Source organism: Hypanus sabinus, chromosome 15 (assembly GCF_030144855.1).
Source record: "Hypanus sabinus isolate sHypSab1 chromosome 15, sHypSab1.hap1, whole genome shotgun sequence".
In the NCBI taxonomy this organism is placed as follows: Eukaryota; Metazoa; Chordata; class Chondrichthyes; order Myliobatiformes; family Dasyatidae; genus Hypanus; species Hypanus sabinus.
In genome coordinates this window covers 38,788,976-38,807,882 of record NC_082720.1, presented here as the reverse complement: position 1 = coordinate 38,807,882, position 18,907 = coordinate 38,788,976, and the positions used below count along the sequence as shown (strand labels likewise).

Here is an 18,907-nt window from a genome sequence, read left to right as displayed (position 1 = left end):
TTCATATGAACTTATTCCAGTAGCAAACAACTAGTTGTTGCTTTTGTGTAAGTTTTATGATAAAGCAAACAAGAATTTGGCTTATTTTTAGTCACTTCATGAAAACTTTCAGAAACAGAAATATTTTAAAACATGCCTGGCAGCACTTCACAATGAAACAGTGATGGTTTGTGTGCTTCATACATTTCATTGCTCATTGCTAAATCTGAAAAGGCCCATATTTGGAGATGAACTGTTTCTGTCAGCAGTAAGGGAGGTTCTCAGTACAGTTTTGCATAAGTCGCCAAACCAAATAATTAAAGTAACTCTGTTCAGATTCAAACAGATGAAATGTCTGAGAATATGGAAAACACAATGTGTAATATAATTAGGACAACAGAATTTGCTCTGAGTCAACTTTGCCTGCTGTCGAGTCTTTGCTTCTTGGTTATGTTCACTTTATAAAAGATAAATGCATGGGTCCAGAGTTGTTATTTGCAAGTGGACTAGAAACAGATACAAAGGGGGAGTTAATATTTCAGGTTGTTGAGCTTTTTTTTAAAGACAAGGACATTCTGCTCACCAACATTCTTGCTTGTGCAACAGATAGGGTATCTTTAATGACAGGACGCCACCATGGGATTATTTATTATAAAAAAAAACTATATTTACCATTCACTGTGTAATTCAGGCATCTCGGTGCAAAAACAAAACGAGTGATCAATTGTACAAATCATTGAATACTGCTGTGACAGCAGTAAGTAAAATCCCATGCTCTCAATTCTTGACTACTCTGAGAGCTTTGTATTGAGAATGATGAACTGTTTGAGTGCTTACTGATGCACATAGATCTCTGATGGCTCTCAAAAGGAGCTTGCCTGAGATGCTTTTATGCACTTTTTGAAACTGATAAGATTCTTTGAAGACTTGAATGCTTAGTTCAGTAAGCAACCCAAGAATAGGCATATCCTGACGAAGGGTCTCAGCCCGAAACATCGACAGTGCTTCTCCCTATAGATGCTGCCTGGCCTGCTATGTTCCACCAGTATTTTGTGTGTGTTGTTGTTAATAGGCATATTTGCTTATTTGACAGAATTATTTACCAAGTTTTATCTTAACCCTATTTAAGTGCAACATTTGTTGTCATGTTACTTAAGAAATACCAGATGATCTTCAAGTATACTGTGCCCACCTGGGTGAGCTGCATAAAGACATGTCAGAGAGATTTCAGGATCTTCTCTCGATCCAAATTCTAGATTGGGCAATAAATCTATTCCAGAACACTTGAAATGATGAATTAACAGGAAGGATGGAGAAAGACCTGATCTTGCCATGAAATTACTTTGAGCTGAAGCTGAGGTTCAAAAACTCATGGCTGCAGAAAGCCATCTCTGAAAGTTATCCTATACTGTGGAGAAAAGTCAAGATATTCCTTACTGCCTTTCCAACATCACATTTAGTGGAGTAGTTTCAGTGCAGTCACCTAACTTCTTTCAAAGCAATGAAACAGATTACAAATTACTGAAAATGGGGATCTGAGATTACCTCTGAGTGACATTCATCCTGACGTTGAGAAGCTGATATCATTGCACCAAACCCGTCCATTTCACTGAAAGATGAAAAAGCAACAAAGTAGTGAATAGTTGGACTATTAATGTACAGTATGCTCTAAAATTGTTCGTTTTTTTACTATGATTAAATAAAGAAACAATTTTATTTGTAGCTTTAACTAGATCTGAATAATTTTTGCAACTACTTGTCATTGATTTTGAATATGCAGTTACCATTTTCTTACCATGTGCTTCGTAAATCAAAAATGTTTATAGCTTTTATGTAATGGGCGAAAGGAAGAGGGGAGCACTGGGCACGTGGTAACCCAATCAAGTTTAGGAACTACTGGGAATACACATAGAAGCTAAAATGCTCTGGGGCAAGAAGGGGTTTATGATGAAGGTGGTGGATTACCAAAATTAAAATTAAACAATGATGCCAATCTAGAACTTCAACCTATCATTAAAGCTTACTTTTCCAAACTGACATTTGACATTGATTGATGACACTCTTGAATGCTCAGTGTGTTACACACATAAAATGCACCAATGAATTTCATATGCTACATAATGTCATCTAGAGTTGTGCTGCCGATCGATCAAGCAGCAAAAAAAATTATACTTCTTAATGTAATTTAACTTTTAGGCCACTCTCCCTTGACTCAAGGACTAATTACTGAAATTAAAACACAAGATATTTGCAGGTGCTAGAAATTCAAAGGTTATCAATAAATAAAACTGATTGCAAAATGATCGCAGCACGATCATCAATCGCCAAATCCCTCCTCCCACGTAAAAAAAACTGAAAAAATGGATAAGCACATTGACTAATCCCCCTCTCCACACAAAAAAGTGAGAAGATTGGGCGATTAAAAAACACAGTATATAAAACTTGTAAGATTGAAAAAAAGTCCACATCCAAAATGTAGAAAAAGCCAGGGGAACACTCCCCAGGTGCAGTGGTAGGCTCTCCCTTCTCCGGTACAGAACAACTGATCAAAAGGCAAGCAGCCGGCTCTGACCCTCTGCTCTCGCTTCGATGCTTCAATCTCCCTTTAATTGGTGAACAATGGAAGCTATAATTGGCAAAATGGAGCCAAACATTTGCTTGAGTCCCATCCTGCAGCCTGCCTCTGCCTTCCAGAACCCTCTCACAGATGGCAGAGGGCTGAAGCACCTAAATGATCTCCAAAGTTCTGCAATCATCTTGATGTTTCAATCATCCTCATTGCTTTAACCGGCAAAGAATGAAAGCTATAATCGGCCCACACACCATCCTGCAGCCTTCTCACTGTGAGGTTCCCTCACACTGCCTCTGCCTCCTGGAACCTTCTTGAAGACTGCAGAGCGCTGAAGCACCCAAATGATCTCTAAACAGCAAAACACAGGCTCCAACAGTTCCAGAATCACATTCAAGATGAGAAACAAATGCAAAAGACATAAAAGTAAAAAACGTCGTTTCATGAACTATCCAGAAGATGTCGACCAAAGGAGCACTGTCTACAGGCACCATCTTGACTGGGACCAAGGCTCTAGCTGTGTTCAGAGTAACACACACAAAATACTAGAAGAACTAAGCAGGTTAGGCATATGTATAAAAAGGAATAACGCGTCAATATTTCGGCCCAAGACCCTACATCAAGACTGGAAAGGATGGGGGAGGAAGACAGAATTAGAAGGTGAGGTGAGGGAGCACCAGTAAGTGATAGGCAGGTGAGAAGAGAAGGGATAAGAGGAGAGCCAGAATGGGGAGGGGGGAGAGAGAGAGAAATTACAGGAAGGCAGTGAAATTGATGTTAATGCTGTCAGGTTCAGTATCAGGCTATCCAGACAGAATATGAGGTGTTGCTCCTCCAACTTGAGAATGGCCTCCTCGTGGCAGTAGAGGTGGCTATGGACTGACATGTCAGATTGGGAATAGAGAACCCCACCTTCTAATCTTGGCTTCTTCCCCCTTCTTCCAGTCCTAATGAAAAGTCTTGGCCAAAAATGTTGATTCTTTATTCCTTTCCATATATGCTGTCTGTCCAGCTGATTTCCTCCAGAATTTTGTGTGCGCTACTGAAATAATTTATTTTTGCATTGCATATACAAATATTTGGAAAGTGATTGAAGCTTTGTAAGCACATTGTCACTTCCAAAAGTGTATTATGCACAATGTTTGTGGTGGCAACAGATTATACATAACTGCAGCTGCCCAAATAAACCATTGGAACTCCCCTGATCCAAGTTTAAATGATCGTTGACTTTTTTCTGTGCTTTTCTTCTACTTACATTCTTTTTACCAATGTTTTTTAAAGTATCAGCATGATCACTCTGCTGCTCTTCTGGAAGGAAAAAATGGGTCTCGTATGGAAGAGATAAAAGAAAAAGAAAAATTAGATTTTAGTTTCTTTTCCTGAGAAGGATGCCTGAATTATCTGCATTTATCCTATGTAAGTGCCATAAAATGTAGGACTCACATTGTATTCATCTTGCTTGCAAGCAGCAATTACCCAGCTGTGGTAATTAAGTGATGTTGGAGGAGCCTTATGGTGGAGCTTGAAATTTTGAATTTCCCTTTATTTAAATGGAATGGATCTAACTGCTAAATCCATGCCAGTTTAGAGCAGCAAGTACAATCAATGACAGCTGCAAGAGAAAAACATTAATATCATTTAAAAATAACTAGTTTGTTTTACATTTGGAATTAGGGAGGTACTTAAATGAAAATCAGACAACTGCCAACTGCTCAGTCCACAATCAACTGGCAGCAACTTCTGGCCCATGATTAAAATTTGCCTGCATACATGAATAAATAGACACAAAAGACATCATTGCCTGCAAAGCTCTGTGACACACGATGGTACAGATGTCTGGGTGCTTTGTTTGCTTCTGCAGTAGCAATAGGTCACAATTAACACAAGGAAGATTCTTCACTGCAATCCAAATCTCGTGATTATGATTACAATTTGCTTTTTAGGATTTGAACACATTAATTCAAAGCTCTCAGATGCAGGAACACAGAAACCCATCTGTTTGAAAAGGAAATACAATAGAAAATAATATGTTAAAAAGAAGCAGTACGAAAGGAGAAAAATTCTGTATGTATTTTTTAATATTTGAATACATTTATGGCATTTTGGGTGGTGGTTTGGCTGATGAGTGTTACTGAGCATCCACAGTACTTCCCTTTAAATGCTGAAACTCTGCCACGATTGCCGTGAGGCTAATTGTCAAGTCAACAACTGAAATTCAAAGAGCAAGTACTGTGATCCATGCTGCTTCTTATAGATGGAAATTTCACTGGCAATGAAAAGACACATGCATTTGCACCACAAAGATAATCATCTCATGTCTAATCATTTTCAAAGGTATCCGTTTAATGCAGGTGCATCAGATGGGTTATCTGACACTGCAAGAACACAGCTGATGAATTTCCTGACAAGAATACTGCTGTAGATTTGTGGTGAGATTTGAAAATGGGGAAATGTAATAAATGGTATAATTCCTTAGCAACATGTTGGCTTAACACACATTAAAAAAATAATTAATTTCTAGACTGTGGAATGTATTTCTTTTGGATCGTTATAACATTCAGGTTTAAAAAAATGAGATTGCTTTTTATGTTTTCCCTGTATTTTATCCTTTACTTAATTCAGTTTGTCTTTTCCTGTCCTTTATTCTCTCGGAAATAAATTTTGACACTGAATTCACTATTCCCACCAACACTTCCTGTTTGCAAATTATTCATTTGTCATGTTGAAGGATAAATGACATGAACAGCTGTTGCCTTGTTCACAAAGGTTACAGATCCCTGTAAATGGTATTATTCTGAGATAATTAAGGGCAATAATTTCCTGTTAAAAGTCAATCAGAGATTCAAATAAATTAAATGGCTGATAATCAGTGGCCAAAACCTTACCAATATTGCATATATATTTTAAAATGTAACTACTGGAAATCTAAAACTCCTTTGAAGACACTTCAACCTAAAATGTTTATTTTGTTTCTCTTCCATAGATGTAAACTGACCTGCATTTTCTGTTTTTATCATACACATTTTTGCAAGTTGAAGTTTTACACAATGGCCAGGAAACAGATTATGCATTATCTTAGATTTGTAGAAAATGTGTTTTCCCTCCACATTCTCTGATGTTTCACTTGCCATTACCTGTGACCTCAGTGACACTTGCTAATTCCCTGTTCCTTTTCCTTTCATCTTCAAAAACATAACCTCCCCTTATTGGAGTATACAAGTTGCATTATTTGCTGTGTAACCAAAACTATGTAGTCAGCTTGCTATGCTCAGGTCTGAGTTTGCTATTTGCTATGCATGTATCCTAAGAATGTAAAAGACAACGGTGTGTTAGAGGAAGCGAAGAGATGTAAATTATGTAGTCTGAGTTTGCTATTTGCTATGCATGCACCCAATTTAGTAGGAGAATGAAATCTTAAGAATGTAGAAGACAATGGTGTGTTAATGAGAGGTATCTAAGAGATGTAGATTAGAACATGATTAAGTCAATGGGTAGAAACAATAGGGACAAGATGTAGTACGTATATGCAACTATAGCAACTGGACCAGGAGATTGCTATAAAAAATGCTGTGTCCAAAGATCGGTGGGCAATCAGCGACTAGCTCACTGATTGTCTCAGCTTTGATTTGCAAATTAAAGCTTAATACTTCTTGAAGAATCTTCTGCGTCTCCTGGTCGTTTGTGGGGCACGAGAAACCACGACAAAATTGGTGACCGCAGCAGGACCGGAAGGAGACCCGCGGAAAGGAAACGGCAGATTAGGGACGCTTCCCAGTCCTCTAGGGACCCCCACAAGGCTAACAGAATAAAGGGTTGATGCACCATCAATAACTCACTCTGAGACGTAAGGTGAGATATCGGCTTTTATTGACTGGAAGAAGGAACAAGCAATGAGTGACCACCATACTACATCCTGGAGACTGAGAGGCCGGGCTCAGGCCTTGATCGCCTTTATACAGGGGTCTGTGGGAGGAGCCACAGGAGCAGTCAGCAGGGGGCGTGTCCAGACAGGTATATGTAGTTCACCACAAGGATGCACTCAAACAAAAGGTAAGCGCTTTTTGTGACAATTTGGACTAAGAATTCTGTTGGCTTTGGGGAGGTCTTGGAGTCTCAGAAGTATAGAACCACTGCCGACGGGTCTCTCCGGTCCAAAGAATCTGGCAGAATTGGGGGTTAACAGGAGGCTCAGAGGATTGATCAAGAACACTGCAGTGAGGGTAAGTACAAATAAGTTAATAAGAAGTTAAGTTAAGAAAAATTCCACGTGATGTTGGTAAATCTCTGTGGATACCGCTTCGTATAAAACGAAGGTCTGAATGGGCAGGGAAAGGGAAAATAGAGAAAATCCTCGTGGATACCGCCTTAAGAGATAAGGGTCTAAATAGAAGAGGTGCAAAGAGCAAGTTCTGTGGATACCGCTCTGAATAGAGGTCTGTACGGACAGAACAGAATAGAAAACAAGGACAGTCCAATATATAGTTTAAAGCACTGGTAGATAGACGATAGACTAGGCATAGAATTAGAGTAAATAACATTATCCAGTAAACGAACTGTGAATCTCTAAAATACCTTAAAAAGAGAGAATAACATGACAGGTAAAGGAACGGCAGTAGAGATTCTGAGCAAAAAATTCCCGATAAATAAATATGAGATCACAAAAACTTCAGAAAAATGGGAAAAGAGAACCAAAAACCTGGTCACAAAATGGCCAAGAGAAGGAACGTTTGATGTAAGGTTGTGCGAAGAAATGGAGGCACTAATTAAAAATTACAAACCAAAAGATAAATCTAAGAAAAAAAGGCAAAAAAGAGAACGAGAAATGTAAGTGCTAAAACTCTTCAGAACGGCGGGAGAAAGGCTGAGGAGGACAGGTAGAATATTAATTACAAGTGAGGAAGACACAAGTGCTGGAAAAACAGCCTGTTAGAGAGAGGAGGGTACGGTGAGAAGCTGGCTTCAGCGCCATATCCGGATGCGAAAGAAACAGAAAAGCCCCCTCCCTATAATGAGGAAGAAACCCCTAAGCAGTGCCCCCTGCTGACGGGGACAGTAAACATTTTGGGATAATGAGGAAGAAAAAAAACAATACGAGAAGGAAAAAGCGGCGATATGGAAGGAGATACAGGCAGAAAGGATAAAGGTGGAACAGACACAGAGAGAAATGGAAGAAGGGATTGAATGGATGAAATACTTGAGAGAGGAAAAGGAATATGAGGAGTATCGGTTATACCATAGAAATAAACAGACTAGAAAAGAAGGTGACTCATTGGAGGAGCAAGAGTTGTGGAGAGAGAGAGGATGTGAGAATTTGTGGGGAAGAGGTAGGAAGCAGAAGCCCAGAAGAGCAGAAGGAGGCAGTAGGGGAGCGACTTGCGGAAGTAGAGAGAGAACCAGATAAGTTACTGAGAGGAGATTGCCAGAGGAGATGCGAAAAATACTCCAGGGGCCAACCAAGTATTGAATCAAGACAGAAAGGAAGGACTCCACAAGGAGAATGAGGGAAGAAGAGGACCCTGGAGAGATTTGTGTGGGAGGCAGTAAAGACATACCCTGAGACAGATGGGGTGTCAGGCGAGGAGGAGAGCCAGGTCAGGTGGGAAGAAGGAGGAAGAATGATGCTGTTGTTAGTTAAAGGATCAGGACAAGTGCAGTATATCCCTTGGGGATCCCAGGACCTAGAAGGGCTGAAAAACACTCTGCCCAATCTACATGAAGGAGCAGGGAAATGGATTAGAGACTTTGAAGAAGAAACGGCGGGATGATTATTGGCTATGGGAGATTTGCTCGCACTATTGATAAGGTTGATGGGAACCTCCAAATTTAACGAACTAATGGAAATGGCTGGCATAGTAAACTCCAACGACCCGAGAACTGATGGAGACGGGTTTGACAAAGTGAGGCAGAGGGTATGGCAGGCCCCCAGGAAGCTTTATCCACCCAAAGTGGACCCCAAAGCCTTAAAGGGGGATCCACTGGGAGACATTGAAAACCCAGCAGCCTACGTAGAAAACCAGTTGAAAAGGTGGAGACTGGAGACTGAGCAAGAGGTGGAAAATAGCTTATTTATCACTACACTGTTCCGTCATAGCATTTTGGATGCAATGCCTCTGCAAGTAAAATCTAAACTGGAGGAAGTGGTTGGGCTAACGTCAAAGACCCCACAAGAATTTATAGACCACGTAGTCCATGCGGTTGAGAAATACCGGAAAGACAAACAAAGGTTGGCTGAGCAGCAGGAAGAGGTGCAAAGAAAGTTAGTACAAATGCAGTTCTAAGAGCTCAAACAGAAGGAAAAAGAGAAAAACAAAAAGATGCTGCCAGCAACCACCGGTCCGAGTACAGCCATCGAACTGGACAAAGCACTGCTATATGGGGGGGGGGGGGGGACCGATCATACTGTAAGACAAGGGCTGGAAAACCCCATGCCAATAATCGTCTTTGGGGGAGCATTCCCACAAATGCCCCATCAGGAACAGACTAAATTCAAACAGCCCAGACAGGACTGGAAGTTCCAAGGAGGGGGACAGAGGAGCTATGGTCAGAGGGGACCAGTGAGGAAACAGGGGGAAAAAAGAGGTAGCGAGATTGTGCTGGGAATGTAATCAGCCAGGTCACATGAGAAGAGATTGTCCATTTACACCATGGCCTGTCACACACCAGCAGGAACTGATAAGAAGGGAACCAAAGTTTAGCCAAGGACCAGCCCCCACAGGCCCAAGCGGACCTGTGAACCCCTATGTGAGGTATTAGGGGTGCCCCGAGAACTCGAGTGGGAAGGGACATTACCCAATGATAACAAGGGAGGCAGACGAGGAACCCATTGTTCAGGTTATGTTAGAAGGGCAACTGACACCAATGATGATAGATACTGGAGCCAGGTACACTTGTGTACAGCCACAGTATGCCCTTCACCTTCCCATGTCAGGAAAGTTTATTAAGACGGTAGGGTTCTCAGGGAAAACACAGTTGACACAGTGCACGGCTCCAATGCGGTTGAGAATGGGAAATAAAGGAATTGTTTTGCCGTTGCTAGTATTTAAAGGAACTCCGATTAATTTGTTAGGCAGAGATGCCTTATTGAAACTGGAATTAAAATTAGAATGCACCAGAAATGGGCTGAGTGTGGAAAGAGCAGGGGCTCAATTGATAGTGCGAGAAGACAAGAAGGCTGATGTCTTTTGGATAGGAGACATCGCAAATCAAATTTAGGGAACCTGGGAAAAATGGGAAAAGGGCATGCAGGCTATATTACCCAGGGCTGTAATGCCCAAATCTGAGCTACATTGTACAGTGATTTTTGACGAGACTCAGAACAGGGAATTAGAGGAGAGCTGGCACCTGGAGGTATGTACCCAACTGCACCTGGAAGGGGAGGCTGTGATAATTGGAAAGCAAGGGGCAGCTTTACAAGTTAAGTGGAACACCCTTTTAGAAAAATGGTACAGGATAGCGGAGGCTGTGCCCCATGTAACGTTGTTGGTAAACAAGGGATATCAGTCTAAAGACTTAGGACCCTTAGCTAAGAGTGTTGAAACCGTAACAGTGTGGAGGAAAATCACGCCACAGGTGTGGATATCAGAAGACAACAATTGCATTAAAATAATGGTAAGTGTAGATATGGTAGGGACAGTGAGAGAGGTCGAAATAACTCCCCAACCACACATGCCCTTGCTGGGAAAGGAAAGAGTCCAGCAGAAAGATAAAAGGTTAGATGAGTTGCCGTCTATTCTGTGGTCACAGCATGACGCGGACGTAGGGAAAATAAAAACAGCTAGTCCGGTGGAAATAAGGCTGAAAAGGGAAGCAATTCCACCTAGGAGACCACAATACCCTCTAAGACAAGAAGAAGAAGAGGGAATAGCATCGACAGTGCAGGGGTTGCTTGAAATAGGGGTGCTTAAAAGAACAAACAGTCCATGTAATACCCCGTTGCTGCCGGTCTTAAAAGCAGATAAATCTAAGTAGAGATTGATGCATGATTTACGAGCGGTAAATGATGTGGTAGAGGACTGGCCAGCGGTAGTCCCCAACCCACACACGCTTTTGACTAATGTTCCACCAGAAGCAAGTTACTTTTCAGTGATTGATTTGTGTTCGGTGTTCTTCAGCATTCTTCTGGCCGACCAGTGTCAGTATCTGTTTGCATTTACTTAGAGGTGCTCAGTATACCAGAATGCTGCAAGGATTTAAACATTCACCACACGTTTTTAATCAGGTGTTGAAGGCAGACCTAGAGGGCATGCCATTGGAAAGTACACTGTTACAGTATGTGGATGACCTGTTGATTTGCTTCCACAGCGAGGAACAGTGTAAGCAGGACACTATAACTCTGTTAGAGAAGCTGGCGCATGGAGGACATAAAGTATCCAAAAAGAAACTGCAATTTTGCACGCAGCAAGTGGAATACTTAGGCAGGGTAATATCCAAGGGAGTGAAGGCGATAGCACCAGATCAGATTGAGGCAATAACTAAGGCCCCAAAACCCCAGACTGTAGGGCAGATGATGACGTTTTTGGGAATGGCAGGGTACAGCTCAGATTGGATAGGAGAATATGCTGAGATTGTGGCACCTTTGAGAAAGATAATGAAAGAAGCAGGACATACAAATTTGAAGAACGGCTTACAGTGGAATGGAGAGGCGGAGATAGCTTTCAATACTATTAAGCAGGAATTGCAGTCAGCACCAGCATTAGCTTTGCCTGACTACGAGGTTTTTCATTTGTATGTATCCAACCGAAAGGAGGGTTATGTCACAGTGGTTCTAACACAAGGGACAGGCACAGTAAAAGCAAAGCAGCCGATAGCATACTAAAGTACGAGACTAGATGAGGTGGCTCGGGGGTATCCACCCTGTTATCAGGAATTGGCGGCACTGTACTATGCATATGGAAAGGCATCATCTGTAACCCTGGGCTATTTTGTGACCCTGTACACACACCACAAAGTAGCAGAATTGCTGGAAAGAGGGAAATTTGTGCTGATGCCAGCCAGGATAGCAATATCAGATGCTAGTGACATTTCCTGACATAACTATACAGAGATGCTCTACCAGTAATATAGCCGATTTTGTCCCTTTGGGCTATGAAGGAAAACCCCATGATTGTGTAGGGAAGACGATGACATTTGCCAAATTGAGAGCAGATTTACGGTCAGAACCACTAGAGGATGCAGATAAAAAGGTTCTGTTCGTAGATGGCTCTTGTTATAGGGACTATGATGGAAATCATGCAGGGTTCTCAGTAGCACAGCAGGATCAGTCGAGCTATAAGATTATTAGGATCGAGTCCTGTCCTCAACCATGTTCCGCCCAACTAGTGGAAATCAAAGCCCTGACAGCTGCGTGTGAAATGATGGAAGGTGAGAAAGTAGACGTCTATACTGATTTGGCATATGCCCATGAAGTATGCCATTTGTTCGGGGCAGCGTGGAAGCAGAGAGGTTTTAAAAAAAAGTAATGGAGATCCCATACAAAATTGTCAGCAAATTCTAGACTTAATAAAAGCCATAATGAAACCTAAAGCATTGGCTATAGTAAAATGCCAGGCACATAAAAAGGGAAATGATGTAATAACAAAGGGAAATCAAACTGCGGACGAGGCAGCCAGAAAAGCATCTGGATGTACATCAGCTGTCATTGCCCCCCAGGTAAGCCTAACTCCAGAACCTGAGGTAGAGGACCTAATTGAAATACAAGGTAAGGCAACTTTGGCAGAACAGACAATGTGGAGAAAAAGGGGGGGCCAAGCAGAACCCGGAAGGCTTGTGGAGCACGGAAGACGGTTTGTTGGTAGCGCCCACCCCTCTCCTGACGATTCTGATTTCAGAAGCACATGAGATGGACCATTGTGCAAGGGGGGAAGTGATAAAGAAAATAAAGGATGGTTTTTGGTCACCTTATTTACAGGCTTCAGTGGACTTTGTCTTGTCACAGTGCGAGGTATGCGCACAGAATAATGTTCGAAAGGGAATTACAACCCCAATAGGCCACATTCCTGTACCTGAAGGACCATTTAAACATCTAGTGATCGATTACGTAGACATGATAAAGACAGTGAGAGGGAAAAGATACATGTTGGTAGTAATTGATCAATTTAGCAGATGGGTGGAGGTGGTACCTTCAAGAGATCAAGGGGCAAAGACAGTGGTAAAATTTCTGACAAATGAAGTGATCCCAAGGTTTGGAATACCTACAGAAGTTAGCTCAGACAATGGTTCAGCTTTTATCCAGAAAGTGGTCAAACTGGTACTACAGGCGCTGAGGATAAAGCAAAGATTTGGATGTGTATACCACTCTCAGTCGCAGGGCATGGTAGAGAGAATTAATGGAACCCTGAAAGCATTGGACCGGTTGTTGGCAGAAAAAGGAGGAGTTTGTGTGATGTTTGGAGAGAAGTGCTGTACTTTTATACCGAATAACACTAGTCCAGAAGGATCGTTTACTAAGGCAATGTATAAGTTGAAAAGTCTAAGAAAGGAAGTTAAACAGAATGCAGGGTCCGGACATCAGTTATTTGACTGGTTAGAAAGTAGACTCGGAGGATGGGGAGCATGGCTGACTAAAATGGCAATAACTGTCAGTATTGTATTGTTGAGCTGTGTGCTTGTGCTGTGCTGTTTTCTTCCTTGTCTCAAATCTCTTGTAGTGCGTGCTGCAACCAAACAATTTCCAATGCTCGTGGCAATTACTGAAGCAAGCTTAGTGGAGAAAGAAACACCGAAAATGTATCGTTACAGCCTACAACACCTGCAGGATGAACAAGAGCAAAACGACAATGTGGGAATAGATGGTAAGGGCTTCTGAGTATTTTTCCCTGTCTCAGGTACAAAGGGACAGGTTTTTGGCTCAGCGGCCCAGGATAACAGGGAGAGAATACTTTGAGATCTTGGCGCAGAAAATTATAGTTTAACCCGAGATTTGAGAATAAATGCTTGAGTTTATTGGGGCTTTTGTGCGCGGACTCTTAGTCTTCTTTCTCTATGTGAGACCCTCTGGGTCTCAAAGGGGGGATATATTGGAGTATAAAAGTTGCATTAGTTGCTGTGTAACCAAAACTATGTAGTCAGCTTGCTATGCTCAGGTCTGAGTTTGCTATTTGCTATGCATGTATCCTAAGAATGTAAAAGACAACGGTGTGTTAGAGGAAGCGAAGAGATGTAAATTATGTAGTCTGAGTTTGCTATTTGCTATGCATGCACCCAATTTAGTAGGAGAATGAAATCTTAATAATGTAGAAGACAATGGTATGTTAATGAGAGGTAGCTAAGAGATGTAGATTAGAACATGATTAAGTCAATGGGTAGAAACAATAGGGACAAGATGTAGTACGTATATGCAACTATAGCAACTGGACCAGGAGATTACTATAAAAAATGCTGTGTCCAAAGATCGGTGGGCAATCAGCGACTAGCTCACTGACTGTCTCAGCTTTGATTTGCAAATTAAAGCTTAATACTTCTTGAAGAATCTTCTGCGTCTCCTGGTCGTTTGTGGGGCACAAGAAACCACGACACCCTCACTCTATACTCTCAGAAGTCAGGCTGCTTTCTTGTGCAGTTCCCACTCAAATGTTCAGCTACCTTGACATACTTACTCTGTTATTCCATCTTGTAATAGTCCACTTTCCACTGCTTTCTCGACTTCTAAAATTGAAAACAAAATTTTGATTATTTTGCTATGTACTGAAGAATATGTATAAACACAGGAGTTGATAGGCCATCATGGCTGCTTGAAAAAATGTATTGAATGTTCCTCTCTGCCCCTTGTGAATTTTCCAAGTTATCACTAATTTATCTTTCAAAGAACAACAGATTTTTTTACTCCGTTAAAGTATGTCTGCAAGATAACATAAAAACAGTTAATCTCTCGGCAATATCTTTGTTGATAAAAAGTTAATGTTACAGATCAGTGACTTTTCTTAAGTTTGAAGACTGGAGGATGAATGTGATTTGAAGAATCAATACTGTATAATATTGTGTTATGCCAGGGAATTTCAGTTGAGGTAGTGAATTCAATGTCAAGTTTAGGTACAGATATCACAAATGCCTGATTCTAATACTGAGATGTTGGTTAATTCACAAAGAACATGACCACATGATACATACAGAAATACAAATTAAATAATGATTTTTGGTATTTGTTGAACATTACAGTTAAACATGTACACATTTAAGTAGATTGCAGTCACCTACTATAATAAGGTCATGGTGTTTGGGTGTTACTTACATGATATCAGATTGTGAAAATAAAGTCAGAAGAGCTATTGATATAAACGTAATTGAACATAAAGTATGCAAAGTATTGTTCCATACAATCTGCTTGCATTGTCAGTAAATGTAGTGGAGTATCAGCTGTTTTTATATTCATTGTTGCTATACATACAATGAACATTGAAATCATACCTAAATTACAAAGCACCTTAGTACTGGTCAATCTGGTCATGTACTTTTTTAATCTCAAAATTATCTTTTTTGGTGAAACAATTTTCCTGTAGGGATTAATTCATTAGCATGAGGTGGAGGGTGAGAACAAGGAGGAGCTTATTATGGTTGATAGGAAAGGAAGTGTGCTAGGTACAGGTGACACTGTTGGAGAGCTTGCCGACAATGGTGCAGGGGAAAACAGTCTGGTAAACCAGAAGATAGCTAAAAGGCACTAAGGTGATAGATCTCATCAAAACAACAGATCTGAAGGAGATGGAGAAACTGTGAGTATGGAATGGAGGCCTTACAAGGAGCTAGGTGTGAGATGTAGTTAAAATTTCCTTTAAAGGAAATTGCAAAACTATTCTTGAGTTAGACATAATGATATCACAGAAAAGTCAGCTGTGAACCAAGTGAAGAGTGAGAACAGAATAGGAAATGGTAGCAAAGGTAATCACTTAAAAAAATTCTGTATGGCTGTACAAAACCCTCATAAAAGAGTTCAGAAAACAGCATCAACACAATCATCAATATAATAGAAAAGGAGTTTAAGGAGGAGATCTTAAAAAAAACTGAAAGCCTTGTCAGTTTCCATTGTTAGTTCAAAGTTCAAAGTAAATTTAATATCAAAGTACATATGCGTCACTATATATAGCCCTGAGATTCATTTTCTTGTGGGCATACTCAATAAATCCAATAACCATAATAGAATTAATGAAACATTGCACCAAAAGGATGGACATCAGTGTGCAAAACACAACAAACTGTGTAAAAATAAAGAGAAAAAAGAAATAATAATAATGATAACAAATAAGCAATAAATATCAAGAACATGAGATGAAGAGTCCTTGAAAGTGAGTCCATAGCTTCTGGAAACAGTTCAGTGATGGGGCGAGTGAAGTTAGCCCCTCTGGTTCGGGAGAGTGATGGTTGAGGGGTAATAACTGTTCTTGAACCTGGTGGTGTGAGTCCTGAGGCTCCTGTATCTGCCTCCTGATGGCACCAGTGAGAAGAGAGCATGTCCTGGGTGGTGTGGGTCCCTGGTGATGGATGCTGCTTTCCTACGACAGCACTCTGTGTAGGTGCGCTCAATGGAGGGGAAGGCTTTACCCATGAGGAACTGGGCTGTATCCACTACACTTAACTGGATTTTCCAATCAAGAGCATTGGTGTTTCCATATCAGGCCATGATGCAGCCAGTCAAAGAGCTGATCATGGATTACAGGAGGAACGGAGACAACATCAATGGGACTGCAGTTGAGAGGGTGAGTACTTTCAAGTTCCTCGGTATACACGTCACCAAAGATCTCACCTGGACTGTACACACTGGCTATGTGGTACAAAAGAGGCACACAGTGTTGCTTCCACCTCAGGCCACTGAAGAAGTTCAGCATGAGCCCCCAAATCGTCAAGACCTTCTACAGGGCCACTAATGAGAGCATCCTGACTGGCTGTATCACTGTCTGGTTTGGGAACTCACTGGCATGGAGAGTGGTACAGACAGCCCTGCACATCTGTGGATGTGAACTTCCCTCCACTGAGGACGTCTACAGCAGCAGTTACGCAAAGAAGGCCTGGAAGATCATCGGGGACAGCAGTCAACTCAACCAGAAACTGTTTCAGCTGCTTCTGTCTGGCAAGTGGTATCACAGTGTTAAAGCCAGGACCAACAGGCCTCTTTCTACAAGCCATTAGACTTCTAAATTCAAATGTCTGTACATTGTGACTATCATAATGCAAAGATTTTTATACCCCCATGTTGTGGGACTGATGTAAGATTTAAATAAGTTCAAATTCAATATACTCTTCACAACACATTGAAAGAAGTTAGTCAAAGTTATAGATGTCATGCCAAATCTTTGCAAACTCCTTAGTAAGTAGAAGTACAGCTATGCTTTCTTCATAATTTCACTTATGTGCTGGGCCCAGGACAGATCCTCTGAAATGAAAAATCCAATGAGTTTAAAGTTGTTGACTCTCTCCAGCTCTGATCCGCTAATGAGGACTGACTCATGGACTTCTGGTTTCCTCATCCTGAAGTCAATAATCAGCTCCTTGCTGACACTGAGTAAGGGGTTATTGTTGTGGCACCAATCTGCCTGATTTTCAATTTCCCTCCTATATACTAAATTGCCACTACCTGTGATTCAGCCTACATCAGTAGTGTCATCAATAAACTTAAATGTGGCATTGGAGCTCTGCTTAGCCGCAGTCAAAACTGTAAAGTGAGTGGAGGAATGGCTAAGCACACAGCTTTGTGGCACACCTGTGCTGATGGAGTTTGTGAAAGAGATGTTGTTGCCAGTCCAAACTGACTGGGGTCTGCAAGTAAGGAAATTGAGGATCCAATTGCATGAGGAGGCATTGAGGTTGAGATCTTGGAGCTTATTGATTAGTTTCGAGGGGATGCTAGTATTGAATGATGAGCTGTAGTCGATAATGAGCATTCTAATGTTCCAGGGTTGAGTGAAGTCAATGGAATGGTATTTGCTGTGAACCTGTCGTGCTGGCAGGGAAACTGGAGCAGATCCAAGTCACTTCTCAGGCAGAGAGATGTTTTATCACCAACCTCTTATCACTGTGGCAGGTGGCAGTCATTGAGGCCAGTTACCATGATCTTCCTAGCCACCAGTATAACTGAAGTCTGCTTGAAGCAGGTGGGTATCTCGTTCTGAGTGAGAAGTGAGTTACATTTTTGAGTTACAGAAAGTGAGTGAAGCTAAAGCAGAGGTAAATTAGTTGATGGCTTCTGCTAAAACAGGTGCCTCACCTAGATAACGAAGATTAGAAAAAGCTAGAAATACTCAAAGTAACAGGTGGGGGGAGGGGGTGAAATATATGAATTTGCAAATGGAGCATCTCTGGAATGGAATGGTGAGGCCAGGGTACCATAGAGAGAAGTTGGAGAGATCATCTAGTTGGGGTGGTTAATTAGAGAAAGAAAGAAACAAAATACAGCATAAAAGTAATAAAATGCAGGAAATAGTCACCAGGTCAGGATTTGCTGGAGGATAGAGAAAATTTGCTTGATACTACATGCACAGTATGCTGGAGGAACACAGCAGGTCTATGGAGAGGAATATAGATTCCATTTCCTTCACCTTTTCTATCACCCCTAGCTTCTCATTTCATACCCCATCCACCTACCTCCCCCTCACCTAGTTTCATCAGTCACTAACTTGTACTCCTTCCCCTCCCCCACCTTCTTATTCTGGCTATTCCCCCTTCCTTTCTAGTGCTGATGAAAGACCTCGGCCCAAAAGGTCGGCTCTTTAATCCTTTCCAAAGATGTTGCCTGACCTGCCAAGCTTCTCCATCATTTTATACGTAACCTTGGATTTCTAGCAACGTCAGTATTTCTTACTTTTATGTAGCTGATACCACAGGTACATAACCTGCTTGGAATGGCAAAGCTGTATCGGTACTGTTCGGAATACTCCATATCAAAGTTGTGTATAATCTCCTTGCGTTCACATCCAATTCCACCAGCAACAAACAATAACATAATTAGCTTCCTTAATCATGTGCAGTCAATTCTGAAACCCCATACTATTTAGAAAATACACTTTTTTCCCGCCGAAATGGACATTTCAAAGTATTCTGTAATCTACACCATTTACCACAGATGCTGGCAATACGAAACAAACAGGAAACTGGAGCAGACCCAGTCACTCCCGCACCGACTGTTGTTCCCTCTGCGGTGTAAATAAAGTTTCTGTTTATAAATAAAGTTTGATTCGCAATGTATGGTTGTACCATTTCCCTAATAGGGGTTCAGTAAACCGCAGACTTTTAAAATAGTGAAAGGAACGTTTTTTTAAAAATTCAGGAAAGAGAAACTCTAATTTTTGTATATCTAATTAGCCAGCAAAGGCCTTCTTGTAATTTCGCTTTGCAGCCGAAGCGGAGCAGTGTGGGCTGTTGCTTTGGCCATCA

General features: G+C 41.3%; 1 protein-coding gene across 4 annotated transcripts in view; it reads right to left on the bottom strand.

The window, feature by feature from the left end:
- Window positions 1-18,659, bottom strand: part of simc1 (SUMO interacting motifs containing 1) — a 106,389-nt gene extending 87,730 nt beyond the window's left edge. The window contains exons 1-4 of one of the 4 annotated variants that reach the window (XM_059990232.1): window positions 18,592-18,655; window positions 14,143-14,191; window positions 3,992-4,160; window positions 1,525-1,588 (exon numbers count right to left, since the gene is read on the bottom strand). In XM_059990232.1, the coding sequence (XP_059846215.1) occupies window positions 1,525-1,588; window positions 3,992-4,002 (75 nt within the window). In that variant the 5' untranslated portion in view covers window positions 4,003-4,160; window positions 14,143-14,191; window positions 18,592-18,655. Of the gene's footprint in view, window positions 1-1,524; window positions 1,589-3,803; window positions 3,822-3,991; window positions 4,161-14,142; window positions 14,192-18,335; window positions 18,558-18,591 lie in introns of those variants that run through there. The other 3 variants (XM_059990233.1, XM_059990231.1, XM_059990234.1) reach the window with 3 other exon arrangements.
- Between the last annotated feature and the right edge of the window lie 248 nt (window positions 18,660-18,907).